Source organism: Gymnoscopelus braueri, assembly GCF_963280865.1.
Source record: "Gymnoscopelus braueri genome assembly, chromosome: 16".
NCBI classification, from domain to species: Eukaryota; Metazoa; Chordata; class Actinopteri; order Myctophiformes; family Myctophidae; genus Gymnoscopelus; species Gymnoscopelus braueri.
Window position 1 is genome coordinate 18,919,394 of NC_137616.1, and position 15,262 is coordinate 18,934,655.

At 42.1% G+C, this 15,262-nt stretch overlaps 1 protein-coding gene across 1 annotated transcript; it reads left to right on the top strand.

Annotated features, from left to right (window-relative positions):
- Window positions 1–702: 702 nt before the first annotated feature.
- Window positions 703–13,226, top strand: nus1 (NUS1 dehydrodolichyl diphosphate synthase subunit). The gene is made up of 5 exons (XM_080452621.1): window positions 703–1,346; window positions 3,717–3,848; window positions 7,792–7,944; window positions 10,929–11,028; window positions 12,169–13,226. Exons 1-5 carry the CDS (start codon window positions 941–943, stop codon window positions 12,257–12,259), a joined length of 882 nt encoding a protein of 293 aa, XP_080308747.1. The 5' UTR covers window positions 703–940; the 3' UTR covers window positions 12,260–13,226.
- The last annotated feature ends 2,036 nt before the right edge of the window (window positions 13,227–15,262 follow it).

Below are 15,262 nucleotides of genomic sequence, written 5' to 3' on the forward strand. Positions count from 1 at the left end.
TGATATTCACTGCATAATTTGAGTTATTTCAGTGTTTTTGTATCCCGTTACAGATTTGAATGCATACAAAATATTATTTCAGATGATGGTGATATTCATAATTTATAATTAATAAATAAAACAAAAATCAGTCCTGCATAGAGATTGCATAAAATGTAATGTATTTTGGTCTAATGCATTACTGCGGTCAGGCGCGTTAATATGAGCAACTGTGTGCTTGCTTTAAGCATTCAATAAAACACATAACTGTTTTTTTATATGAATATATTTGATTGATGTTAATTGATAGATAGGGGAAAGTAGCTACTACTACTGTCACTAATTCCACTACGTGCTTATAGATAATGGAACATGATGGTATGCAATCATATACACACTAGAGGGCGACATAAGAACACAACGTCACTGCTACAGCCTGATATTATATAATTCGTTGTACTACGGAGTCGCGCACCAAAAATAGCTGATCTACAAGCCTACGAGGCGTCGCCTCGCTATGCGCCATGGGCCTGTAGATCGGCTATTTTTGGCACATGCGTCACCACTGTCTCGTCTAATCAGCGAGCTCCGTGTAATCACCACGCACCGGGTTCAGAGCAGAGTTGCCATGTCCGCTTATTACAACCGACTTTTGGCTTTTGACGCTTGTTTTCCACGTTGCTTATTTCTCTCACACAATCTGGCAACCCTGCAAGGGTTCAGAGGTGAAGGGTTGCTGCCAGTCAGATGAATGAAGATGGCAGCCGGGGGACTGAGGAGATGGAACTTGGCAGCGAAGCTAAATGGCTCAAACCTTTAAAGTATATTAGCCTGCGTATGTATGCGTCACAACTTACTACCGAAGTGACATGTGGCTCTGGTGCGACTTCTAACCCGCTATCCTTTGACACTCTTTACCGAGGAAAAGAGGGTGGGGAGAACGGACGGTAGTTCACTCATCATGGCGCTCATCTACGAGCTGGTGTGGCGGGTGTTGCACGTATTCCTCCACCTCCACAGGACAGTGGTCACTTGGTTCCGACTGCGGCTTCGAAACTGGAACGCGCCAACTACGCCGTGGTGGAGGCGGGCGGTGGCGGCTCTCCTCATGCCCATCGCACTGGCCGGGTTCCCGGACCACTACAAGAAGCTCACCCCGGCGGCGTCCGGCGGCCAGGGGAAGCAGCGCTCGGCGGACGGCCGCCGCCTCACTCGGTGCGCCGCCGACGGCAAGGCTCTGGAGAAGCTGCCGCTGCACCTCGGCTTGTTGATAGCCGAGGAGGAGCTGAGCTACACGGACATCGCCAACCTCCTGGTCTGGTGCATGGCTGTCGGCATATCGTATGTCAGTGTGTATGATAGCCAAGGTGAGCGTTATTATTATGGTTTTAATTAATGTATATGAAATACACCCCTCCCTCCCTCCTGCACGATCATGTGCTCCAGCTTCTTGTTTTTCTGGAAGGCAGCAGGGGTTGTTCTATTTACAAGAAGTGGTCTTGCACTGAAAATAGCTAGTTACATCTATTTGTATCTACATTTCTAAATTAATAACCCGAATCATGGCTTTGCCCAGACCATACACAGTACAGCCTTCGTTGGTGTTGATTTAACTCGGAGATTGTGAATTGTAATGGAACCTAAATGGACTGCACACTGTCAGTTACAAATTGATACATTAATTCTGGGGATTTGACTGTGTATCTGCTTCTTAGCCCAGGGTCCTCCTCTTCAATACGTGTACAATTATGGCGCTCATGTCTAACGTTCCCACTGACTGGCAGGCTAAATTGTGTCTGGTTTATTGCTGAATGACCCAGCACTGGCTAAAGTTATACCTCTGATTTTGGCAACTCATGCACTGACTGCATATCGAAATACTTGTGTTTGGTTTTTGAAGCCCTATGTCGGCATGACCCATTCACCCAATTCACAGTGATTTACTGCAAATAGATTTCCTCACAAATATCTGTAATTCACAGCTGCATGTGGATCCTGCCAAGAACGACCCTTTCACTGTTAGCTTCTTCACTTGTCTTAAAGTATTGCTTTATTTTATTGCTGTTGTTGCACAATCTTATGGACCATGTCACACCAACATTTTGCTGTTTCTGGATTCTTCTTGATTCTTGAAAGCTACCCATTTGCCCTTCATTACAATAGCATCATGGTAAGGTTATCTTAACTATTGTTGTTTCAGGCTGTATTTGACATTGAGATTGCCCCAGTTCAAGGCTCGACACACATTTACTGACTGGGACATTTAAGTAACATGACAGTAGTTCCTCTTTACAATATGACTAACAAGGGTAATTTGTTTCACATTGTGTGTCTCGGACCCGTTATTAAGCTTCTAATATTCATTTCTCCATAGCTGCATAAGCTTAGACCTGTGCTATGTTTGTGGAACTGGGCCCTTATTTCTTACAGAGATTAGTCAACAATACAATTACTGATAAAAAATAATAGACCTGATTTGGCTTATTTGAACCACGTCTTAGAATCACAATCACTTAGGGAGAGAAAGGGAGGCTCTCTGGCAGGATTTGATCCTAGGCCACATCAGGGCCAGTGTTTCTATTCTCATCCTCTCTCACACACTCACAACCTGCTTTATTGGCTAGTAACAGTCAAATCTACCAAAATAGTTATCTATCAGATGGTGCAATGGAACACATAACATGAGAGTTTGGTGAAACAGGTGAAATGTGCCAGACTTATGTCAACTTTAACCTATGTTAGTATTGACATATTATATTTATGTTTTGTTGGCGTATTTCCTCGTTTGTACAAGTCGAGTATCCACACAATACTGAAAATGCTTAATTCATTCCAGTGAAGGAGAGGCGGGGGCGATGGGTAAACCATCATTCACTACACACACCTGTAAAGATTTGTGACCGCATCTTGCACGGTCATGATTCTATCGCAATGACAAATTCTATCTATAGACATAAACACACAGAGACTGAGTGACTAACAATGTGAAAACATATACCAGCCACACTATCTCGATTGGTAACAATACCAGACACGCTGTTGTGTCTGGTAAAGATTAGATACTAGGATAATAAATCCTGATAATGTACTCATACTTTTACATATAAATGTACATCTAAGGATATTTGCATGCACACATTTTTTTCACAATACATAGACTATATGATCATTTAAAAACAAAGCTTTTTTTTCCCCCTGGTTATGGTAGCATTATATGGGTGATTTTGGACAAACTCTAATATCTATTTTATTTTTTTGATTGTTAGGATGACTTGGTAAGTTAGGTAAGTTAGTAAAATGACTATAAATGCTGTCTTCAAAACCAGGAAAAGACAACATTTATGCCATATAACAATATTACTATATCCAAACTCCCAGACGATATGTATGGTATTGATGTAATATTGACATATTAGCCCCTAACCCAGAACCTCTCCAAACAGGACATAAAGTGTATTATTTTATTTTTTTACCATAATCTCTCACAAAAACACACACCTACCAAACAGTCTTCTCCACACATTTTCAAGGACTGTCATTCACAATACCTGTTTACAGTTTACACCCATGAAGAAGTGTGATTTTGACTCAAGGGGACAAGTAGGTGGCTCAGTGGTTATTACTGACCATTGATAACGGACAGGCCCCAGAGCTTCCAGGCTCAGTTCTTGATGCAACTAAATGTCAGTCAACTAAATGTCTAAATACCTCTTGTAAAAATAACTCTCTTCTGCCAGGAGTTTTCCAGAAGAACAACTCACGCCTCCTGGAGGAGATAGAGAGGCAACAACAGGACCTGTTGGGCCTAGAGGCTTCTAAATATAATATGCAGTTCCTCAGCAATGGGAATGACAAGCACCAGCACCAAGGTAATGCCATTTGATTTTCACTTTTCTACGTCTTCACTAGGGTTGGGAATGGGATCCTTTAGGATTTTAACGATTCCCTCTTAACGGTCCGATTCCTTAACGGTTCCATTTAACGATTCCTATAGGGTTCCAAATGGACCCTCACAGATCTGTAACTGAGAGTGAACCAAATGGACCCTTACGGGTGCATTTGGTTCCATTTGTACACTCAGAGTTATGGGGGTCCTTGAAAAATTAGTTTGAGAACCACTGGTATTGTAATTGTACAGCAGACGTGAAGTCCACATACCAGCTCTGACAGTGTGATAAACGGGTTCCGTAAACTGTTCCAAATGTGATTTGATGTTGATGTTGGATCCGGTTCCTATGGTTCCTCCGGTTCCGGATCCCAACCCTAGTCTTCGCTGTAGGTCCCCCCTCCGTGCAGTCAGCCATAGGATGGCACAGGACTTGGAAGTGGAGGTCCTCCAGGTTGAGGATAGTTTCTCTACTCACTCGGAGAAGCTGCGCTCTGGCCGCACAGTAGCTGACATTACGTCTAATGTATCCCATGTAACTGTCCTTTGCATAATCATAGATGCAGCTTAAGACTAACAGTAGGGATGGTCCAGTACATTTTTTATTGTCTGATTCAATCGTATTACACAACATCTGTCATAAAGCATGCCAACTGGCTTGATGACTGCACCCTCTGATAGTAGATGTGGGAAGAAAAAGTCTTTGCTGTGAGGTCCGGCGTTAACGTTTTCTCTTCCTTTGGGCTAGTGGTTGCTGAGTTGAGGTTAGTGTGGGTATCATATAGAAGCACAGTTCTGAATTTCCCAAAGTTCAAATTCGAAGTCCTGTGTCTATCTTGATGGACAATAATAATAATATGAATAATTAATTAATTATTTTATTTAAGTGTCATGCCACCTCGTGGCCCATCCCTCATGGGATTATTATGGGCGTTGTAAATAAACGTTAAATGTATGGCACTTCGCAAAAGCAGCGTTACAAAATAAAGTAATAAAATACACATGTAGACGACAGCATCGGAAGAGACAGAAGAAAACATGGTAAATAAATTAGAATTATGAGGATTGAGCATTAACCTGAACTTTGAAATGATGAGCAGTGCTTTGCTTGAGGAGCTCAGGCTACGCTTTTGTTCATAGGAGCAAAGTGGTTCACAAATGTAGGTCGGAGCTAGACCAGACCTGAGCCAGACCAGACATGAATAATACAATTTGATTATAATCAATTATAAAAGATGGGAAGCCAATCTAGGGATGCTAGGATGGAAGAAATGGGGTCAAATTATTTGGAGGCAGTTGAAAGCCAACCTGAAGTTTTCTGTACCATTTGCAGACAATGGAGAGAATTTGGGGTAAGACTGGTGTACAGAGACTTACAGTAGTCAAGATGTGAGGAAATGCAAGCATGAACAACCTTTTCAGATAAGAAATGGACAGAAAATATTTGATTTTGGCAATGTTTCTCATGATAACAATTAGATTTAATATCCTTCTTTACAATGTTGTTCCAGATTGAAGTCACCATTGAAAGTAACGCCCAGGTTTCTAAGACATCCTTCTACTATTTTCCACCCGGTTTAGCCTCAATAATGTTTTTAGTATTATTTTAAGGAGGAGAGGACAGTGGAGAGACACAAGGGCATACAGTAGGTTTTGGTGTTCTTTGTCCCACAGTAAGGCCTAGTGCTCTTCTAGATCTCACAATGTGCCCAAAGACAGGCTGTACACAGCAACATTTGTTAGTTTAACTCTGAAACTGTAAAAATTAACCCTTTTATGAGTCCATTTGTATACCTTCAGAGTTTAAGAGGTATGTATTCCATGCCTTTTTGTGTGTGAGAATTCTGATCCCACCTGTTTGTTGGTTTCCCCCAGTAAGCAAAGGAGAAGGCTATTTTCATTTTGGCTACAATGTGATACATTATACATAATGTACACAATCAAAATGCCTCAAGAGGCAACATACTATAACCAAGCTGTCCACACTATAATAGCCTAGTTCTTGATGGAGAATTGGTTCATCAGCACGTTCTGGATGGAAATACGGTACAGCATCCCTTCTGCCATGTGTTGCATCATCACTCATTCATTGCCCAACGGTTGCACGCCCAAACAATACCCAACAGACGGGTTTTGCTTGAGTGTCATGATAGAACATAGAACAGTTGTTAGAACAGAAAATGTTGGAACTTGTAACAATGGGACAGAAACTACCCCAAAGTCCATTATGGTCTCCACTTACACCCGCCAGATGTGAAAGAGTCATTTCTTTTCTCTCCGACTGTTTTTGTAGGCTGCGTGGCAACACCCATGCTGGAATACCCTTTAGACAGAGCTCTACTCCTCTCAGCCTCAGGTTAGACCTGAACATCTCGTTTCAGAGGGAGAAGACAAACTCCGCAGTAGCTGCTTGTATGACACCATCATGTCGGTGTGAAATAACTAATAAGGGGAAGGGTTGGGCCAATGGAGATGGAATTCGGTCATACACTGACTAGGAAGTGTCTGCTTACAGCCCATCTGTTCAACGCTGATAGCGGAACAGCTCTATTGTCCCTCAGCTACGGAATTTGTCAGACGATATACAGGCAGTATAGAGGGCAAAATACCTTGCAGTCTTTCCTTTGTTCCCCCCATTGGACTTCATCAGTCCAATAGTGGTTAAAAATATCCATGCATGTCAAGAAGGGACCGTGGCATAAAGCAAAACTACAGAAAAGTGATTTAAACTGGGTTGCTCTGTTGCTTCAATAGTCAGCATCTGTCCCACACAGTATAGGTACAGAGTCTAGAGTAGACCTGCTCAAAACAAATTGACTTTGAGTTTGAATGTAGCTCATCATGTCATATGCCCCCCCCCCCCCAAACTGTCTCATTACATCTACTAAGTGGAAATGCCTTTAAAATACTCAACTGTATATTTCATTTATATATTGAAACAACAGTTAAATAAAGTAGCTTTTGTAACTCTCTCTGACCCTTTTACACAGATCACTGGATTACAAATATGAATGTTGTTGTTGCATGTAGTTAAATATTAGTATATACTTTCACTTGACTTGACTGAAAAAGAAAGTTTCAGTTGAAAATACATAATTTCTTACTCAAGCAAAAGAGTGGTCCAGCAAAGTATAATTTTGTGCCTTATATCCCGATACATCTTGGTAAAACTTTATTCATCTGGTCGAGTCATAAAAGCTCCCAGTCATCAACAGTGTGTGTCAGGTGCATGCAAGTCTAAAGTTCAACAGTGTGGGCGGGAATGTTTTTCTTCTGCAGTGTGTGCTCTTGTACTTCTATCTGTTTGAGGGCCATATGAGGGGGACATTAGGACTGAGTTGAATGAGGACATCACATGTTGCTGGCTCTCACCCGTCAAGGACCATTTTAGGGAGGGGTTAGGATTACGGGCAGTTGGACAATACATGTAGCCAGTGTGGATTCGTAAGGAATAAAGTTCAATGTGTTTTATTGTACACAAACAGATAACAATAAAGCTGGTAGCAGCTTCATCAGCGTGTGCGTGTGTGAGCAGTTAAGTCAGCAATGAGTCAGTCAAGCTGTGCTTATTATAATACTCATAACATTTTCAAAGACAAGGACCACTACAGAAAATAGATATAAAGTGATGGATGGACAGTGAATTCAGTTCAGTGATGGATAGTGATTTCAATTCAGTGGCTGTTTTTTCTTTTTTTTTTCCCCCAGTAATGGATAGGGAAGTCAATTCCATGCTGGACAGTAAATTCGGTTCAGTAATGGATAGTCGGTGATTCATCTCAAATATGCCTCCCTTTTTAGTCATTTAGCTGAGTGTCATGCAAACTGTCTGAGCTAAAAGGAGAAAGTCTAAAACAGTGTTGTATAAGAAAAGAGACAAGAATCAGTCGGGTATATATTGTAATGTGTGTGTTTGTGTTCCTCAGTGCTGTCCTGTCAGCCGGTAGTGAAGGTTCTGTCACCAGCGGATGGGAAGCAGAGCATCGTTGCAGCAGCCCAGCAGCTGTGTCGTGCCGTGGAACAGAAAGAGAGGAGCTCCAAAGACATCGATGTCTCCATGCTAGATGCACTACTAAGAGGTAGGCGTGTGTGTGTGTGTGTGTGTGCGCGCCAGGGCTCCAGACTAACTTTTTTCACCACCCAAAATATAAATGTATCTGTCCCAAAACATTTTATATATTTTTAATTAATACATTAATGTATTATTATTGCTGGTGAAATATGCTTGAAAATCCTTTCTATTTCTTATGCTGTGATTTGTGGCTAAACATCTGATTGCCAGCCAGAGATATTTATTTGAGACGAGCTGACCTGTTGTTATTGAGAGTTAGATAAAAGACCATTATTGGTGTAAATAAGCCGTCGCAGCACGGAACTCGTGTGTCTGTGTGGTGCAACGATATTGCGTTCTGTTTAACATTATCTTTAATGTCACAATCCAAATCATATCCATAATGTTACTCTTTATGTAGCGCAGCAATATTTTCCATGGAAAGGCAAGGTAGACGGATTTGTCTCAGCCACAGCTTGTAGATCAGCTCTTTTCAACTTGTTGAATAGGCTATAGTTCCCAGATTGGCAGTATGTCTGTTCTCCACCTTTCTGCTGTGTTACCCTTTTCAAATAGCGCAGCATGTTTGCAACTAAGTTCTACCTGAAAAGGATGATCAACACTGCTTGCGGCAACTTTTAAGCATTATGATGATATGATATTTATTTTCAGTGTCACTGTGTCTCGTGCTGTGAGTTTGCGCACCGTTTGCGCAGTGACATTGATATGTGCAGTTGGCTCAAAAAATCCTCTTTGCCCCGTCTGTGTCCCAGGGGAGATTAATTTGCGTCCCAAATTCATATTTGTATGTCCCCGGGACGTCGGGATTCCCTTTGTGTGTTTCTAAGGCATCATAATCACTTTGCCAGTAAGACTTGCCCATTCAGAGTTGTATGTACCGGTACTCCTCTGGCACACATTGAGGGATAGACTTTCCTTTACAATCGGTGTCCGTTTGTCTAAAGTCTGGGGGCATTTGATGAAATCTCAGGGGTTCTCTCTGTGAAAGAATTTACTTGTTTTCCTTTTGTTGTGTAATGATAGATTATTAGCCTGATTTTTTTTTTTGACTCGGGGGACCCGGAGCAAAATGTCTTCTTCAGTGTGTCCTCGGTGTGACTCCCGGCTGGCTGGTGGACTGTTTACTCTGTGTGATTCCACTGCTCTCTGTCCGCCTTTCCTGTCTCTCTCTCACTGGTGCTATCAAAATGAAGCAGAAATTCAGAGAAACTGTATCTTTGAAAATTATTTTAGCACAACTGATAGAGACAGAACCCCCACCCCGTTGGGACTCATTGGGAGCAGGTTTATGGGGAATCCCAGAGAGGAAGGCTGGATAATGAGTCATATTCTTTGCTCTGAATATGTGTCTGTGAGCACTGGTCAGTGTGGCATGCACTTTGGCCTGGGCATGTCCCACACTGCCAACCCTCACCCAGCACCATGTGACAATGAATGAGAAATGAATAAGTGACACTCCATCCGGCACCGGGTTGGTGGTAAACCATGTGAACCATTTTTCTGGGCATGTCAGACTCATAATAGGCGAACATTTGACAGAAATAGACGATCTACAGTACAAGCTCATAATGCATCGCGTTGTGAGCTTGTAGATCGGCTATTCTGGGCAAAGAGATTAGTGAGGGATGACCTCGGCCGGGTCATACCAGAGACTATAAAAATGGGACCCAGTGCCTCCCTGCTTGGCACTCGGCATCAAGGGTTGGACTGGGGTTATGTCACTAGGATATTCTAGAGTTATGTCCAGGGGGGGTGTACTTGTACATCATGGCTGGGGATGTACTGTACTGTACTGTACTGTACTGTACTGTACTGTACTGTACTGTACTGTACTGTACTGTACTGTACTGTACTGTACTGTACTGTACTGTACTGTACTGTACTGTACTGGGCGGCAGTGGCTCAGGGGTAGAGTGGCCGGTAGAGCGGCCGGATGGGAACCGCAAGTTAGTGGCTCCCCCAGAGTTAAGGCGGTTACACACCGGCGAATACGCGCAAAATTCGGACTCGTTCCGAATAATTAAAAGACGTTTTTTTCGCTCCGCGAAACTGGTGTGGAAGCTTGCATTGACTTTATAAGGTTTTAAAAAATAGTATTATTCGCATGAAAAAAATCGCCCCGGTGTGTAAGGACCTTTAGTGTCGAAGTGTCCTTGAGCAAGACACTGAACCCCTACTTGCTCCCGATGAGCAGGTTGGTGCCTTGCATGGTTTCCTCTGCCATCGGTGTGTGAATGTAATGCACATGTAATGCACAATCTATGTAAAGCCCTTTTGGATAAAAGCACTATATAAATGTACCATTTACTTGTACATCAAGCCACCTCCTCACGCTAGTGGCCATGTGGCCCTATAGGCCACATGGCCACACTCGGCAAGGCTTACTTACTTTACTTGAGACACCTCGGGAACCCCGGTCAATCAAGTATATACAGTATAAGTGGGAATCTCAACAAAGTTGTGAATCTCCATTAGGGAGCAAGCAACACAATATCAAAGAAGTGACTTCTGCACATGATGTCAAACAGTGTGAAAGACTGTCAGGCCAGATGATATGTCACCATCACCCCTTACTGTTTTATTTAGATACAGAAACAAAGTTACAGATCACAGATGTTACTTTATTTGCATGACACATTTCAAGGGCAGAAAACACTTCACAGAGTAAAATTAGACCAATACAAAAATAAACAGAAAGTAGAAAAATGTGGATCTAGGGATCCACATAGAAATTGTGTGGCTCCAGTGTGGAGCTTGGATAAATTATACTACCTAGTTTGGCGCTGATTGGTCCTGCGGTTTGTGAGATTAGCCCCACACACACACACACACACACACACACCCTGTCAGACGGCTAGCTACTTGCAGGGACATGCCATAATAATGGCTTGTTTTACTCTGTGACATTGTAATACTTGAACAGTATGCATGTACTAAAGAGCCTTTCCTGTTATGTCAAAATCATCATATATCATATTGCTTCCTTTTCAGAGTCGAGGAATATCCCAGACCCAGAGCTGGTGGTGAAGTTTGGCTCAGTGGACAGCACACTGGGATTCCTCCCCTGGCACATCAGGCTCACCGAGTTCATGTAAGAAATGTGTGTGTGTGTGTGTGAGACCTTTTTGCTCTTACATCATACCCATCCATGCCTAAGTATGACATAAGAGCAAAGTAGCCACCATGTGAATGGTCAGTGTGGCAATGTGCAGTAGAAGTAAGTTTCATTCTGACATGTGACCCAGTGCAGGGAGAGCTGGAGCAATTGAAAAGTATTTTTACCCAAGAGCTCCCTCCTGTACTTTGGGATGTGCATGTCCACATGGAGGCTAGTGTGTTGTATTGTGCTGTCATTAAAAAAGTATTAACTTTGAGGCTCTGTTTGTACAGTAATGTTTTTAAAAATATATATATTTAGTGCAGAAGTGCTTTAATACTTTTTAGAATAGTCTTGTCACAGTTGTCATCAGCTTTCAATTCTGACGTAAAGAATGGATTTAATAGGAAACACTAGGTATTAGTGATGTGCGGGTCGGGTTTTTTCATGACCCGCCCCGCCCCAACCCGCGACGGAACGCGACCCGCCTCAACCCGCCCCGCGAACCCATATATAAATCTATGGCTCAACCCGCCCCGCGACCCGCGGTGGGAATATATATATATATTATATAGCGCTCTTTTAAGTACCCAAAGTCCCTTTACATGTCTACAGTAGCACAACATTGTCATGGGCTGAATAAACAAGCATGTTGGTCAAAATAGGGTTTTTTTTTTTTTTTTTCGTGGAGAGCGGCTGACCCGCTCACCCTCAGCCCGCATAATTTTCTCTGAAATCCTGACTCGACCTACCCGCGCCGCGGGTTGACCCGCGGGTCCCGCGGGTTACGGGTCGACCCGCTCATCACTACTAGGTATGCTGTGTCCTAGATCTTAAGTACTTAAGACCTATTTTTTATATTTTATACTTATACTTATATTTTATATATGAAGGTGTTGCCACCAAAAATTGCCAATCTATAAGCTCACAGTCATTGTCACATTACATATCTGCTATTATTTGTTTATCAATTTAGGAAAATGTCATCTATATAACCACTTTCAACCCCACATAGGGATGCTAGGTTGAAAGTGGTTTAAAGGCCAGACGTTCCATGTTGTAAGCTACTCTCAATATTGAAGTGGATAAAAGTCTTCCTTCTCCTAAAAGTCTTCCCTCTCTTGTCTGTTACAGTTCCCTGCCTTCACATATAGACGTGTCTTACAAGGACTTATTGGGTGCTCTGCAGACGTATGCATCGTGTGATCAGCGGCTAGGCCAGTGATGGGAATTGAGGAGGCTATATGTTAAACTGCCTGGCCACACCAAGGCTTGCCACATTGAAATTGTAGCTCCCTTACCACCAGGTGCCATCAGCTGCGTCCTGTGGAGGAACTCCATTTCCCATCATGCAACGGCCAAACAGGAAAATAACTTAATCTATGGGGCAATATGGTGTAAATACATAAAAGCTTTGTACTGTCCTATCTCTGTCCCCTGTTGCTTACAACTAGATGGCCCCAACAATGTGTTTAATGCGTAATGTTGAGTGATGAAGATGTTTGGATTTTAGATCGAGGTAAACATTTGCTTCCACTGAAAGATTGTTAAATAGGCCTGAAACAGAGGAGTACTGCATCTAGACAGCCTCTGACTGCAATTCTTGTCCATTCATCTAGGAAGACTCACAAAAGTCTCAAGGTTGGGAGGGAGGAGATATTCCAAAGATCTCCATCTCTCTGTGTGATGAGGTCATGAATTTGCACTCCAAACATTCACTCCGTCCAAAATCAAGCAACTTCAGCAATCACGTTTTGAACACATGGCGCTCTTATTTTGTTTTCTATATGTTTTGCGTGTTTTTGCCTCCTGTCTGTCAATGTGTATTTCTGTGAATAATCCACCAGGATATCTTTGCAACCAATTGATGGAACCATTAAACTATAATTGGGCCACATGACAAAACAAGCCCCGGAGCTGGCGATAGAAGGACTTGGGTGTTGGAGACATCACAGGACGTTGTATGAATTGTACAGTTGTGTTTCTTCACCCATGGGTTGGGACCCGAAGGTCAATCATGAGGGGCATGGACAAAGAACAACTTCATAGCCATTGTTAATCATGACAATAAACGGTAAGTTTGGGGTCCCAGTGCAAAACCGGTTTGAGAAGCACTGATCTAAATCTTATGTCTGGATGTTGTTGATGATGTGTAATGTGCAGATGTATTAAAGGTTGTTCTTCCTCTACTACTGCCCTCATCTTCTTCCCCATCCACACACCTTCCAGCTACAGTTGAGTCCTAGATACCTGTGCAATGACATTTCTATTCAAATCCAGACAGAGCAGGCTGGATATCTCTTTAAGGTGGCTTGACCACAATGCACCACTCTCTCAGAAATTGAAATCGTTATTTTTGAATATTTTGTTGATTACCTGTGTTTTCCTGGCTTAATAATTTTATTTGCAATTTGTTTGGGTGTCTCTGCTCTGATCTCACACGCTTATTTAGAAGATCTTTGTTCAGTAACAGTGGCCACAAAATAATTTGGATAAGAACTAGATCTAAAACGTGTGAGGTTAAGCCATTAGCAGAGTCTTGACTAGCCTGGTGAACCCTCCCTCCGGAAATCTCATTTCTATTGGAATCAAATAGGAATGAGATTTCCGGAGGGAGGGTTTACCAGGCTAAGTCTCGACCATATCCCTGGTTTTATTTCAGATCGAGGTGTCATGTCCTTTTCAGAATAAATCTTTATTCACTTGACAACCAAAGCGATTTCACTGACTTAACGATTTGTACAGGTGAACAATTTACTAATTAAAGTTGGATGGGACACCTTGATAATGTCAGTTATTTAAGGCAGACAAAGTCTTGTAAATGAGGCCTATGTCAAACAGTTAGACCGAAAATAATTAATGGATGTGTGTGTGTGTGTGTGTACACAGTTATTTTACTGTACTATGGTCTTCACGCTCGCTGAACTGTCCTGTCCTGTTAGCTGTTTTTCTTTTTGTAGTCACGTAAATGAGATGGGAGACTATCTGTTACTGATGTGTAATCTAATGGGATTGCATACCTCATGAAAGTCTGACTCTAGAAACATGATCTGAAGTCCAGTTTCACTCTCATTCTTTTACAGTCTCTATGCTTTCATGCAATAGAGCACCGAAGTCTGACGTCACTGCCACTAGAGGGCGCTGTTCCACGGGTTTGTGGCTTTATTTTTTTGTGTTGAAATCCCCATTTGGGAATCTTAGATCACGTCATATAAGAACTGTGTTCCAAACATAAACACACCACCCTGGCGATTCTGTCAGGGGGGTGGCTCTGCATCGTTTATGATATTCATTTATGTTTGATACAGCCTATTTCTGGCGAAAATTGAATTAATTCTGCCTTAAAAGTCTTAAGAACTGCTACTTCCGGGTCTGATATCACTGTTTCTACAGCAGCCGCGTTCATGGGAAATGTAGTCTTTGGGTTGTTTGACTCGTTTCTAGTGTTTATATTCGGTTCTTAAGTCTGACGTCATTTTGTAGTCCGACGTCACGTCCGGGTCAAAAAGGCACCAGTGCCGTCCACTCTTCATTGTAAACAAACATGTTGGAACCCGTAAATCTTTTTACAATAACCTCCTTTTTCAGAAATAAACCATTGAGGGCTAATAAGGGTCTTAATGCTAATATCATAGACAGTAAAAAGTAGGCTAATATATATATTTATATTTGTATTTATTTATTATTAACATTTTAATATATATGTTTTTATATTTATTTATATATATATATATTTATATATAGATGTATATAAAAAACGATTTCCTCTTCTTTTTGTCGTTGCCAGGAAAGCGGTAAAATGACACTTTAGTCGTTATTTTAGTCTCAGATCTGTTAAAACAGCGAGGGACACAGCACTGCGCATATTGGGAAAATACACACTTGGACTCGGAAGTTATTCTAGCGGGGCGCAACGTCACGTCTTAACAACCGAATTGTGTTAGTCTTTGGGTAAATGTGTACATTTACACCTTCAGTCGATGCTTCATATCCATATGAGTAAAATCGCCAGGGTGGTGTGTTTATGTTTGGAACACAGTTCTTATATGAAGAGATCTAAGATTCCCCAATGAGGATATCAACACAAAAGTAAAACCTGCGGAACAGCGTCCTCTACTGGTAGTGACGTCAGGACTTCGGTGCTCTATGTGCGGTGCCCTTTAAGTGCTACGACAGTACTGATTTACGGACGTTTTTACGACAGCCGTTCCTTCTCACGTTGGTAGGA

Bases quoted from the DNA above. Each gene is read 5' to 3' on its own strand.
- nus1 (XM_080452621.1), top strand. From the start codon at position 941: ATGGCGCTCATCTACGAGCTGGTGTGGCGGGTGTTGCACGTATTCCTC. The intron at 1,347-3,716 runs GTGAGCGTTATT...CTCTTCTGCCAG, and splicing joins CAGTGTGTATGATAGCCAAG to GAGTTTTCCAGAAGAACAAC. The intron at 7,945-10,928 runs GTAGGCGTGTGT...CTTCCTTTTCAG, and splicing joins GCTAGATGCACTACTAAGAG to AGTCGAGGAATATCCCAGAC.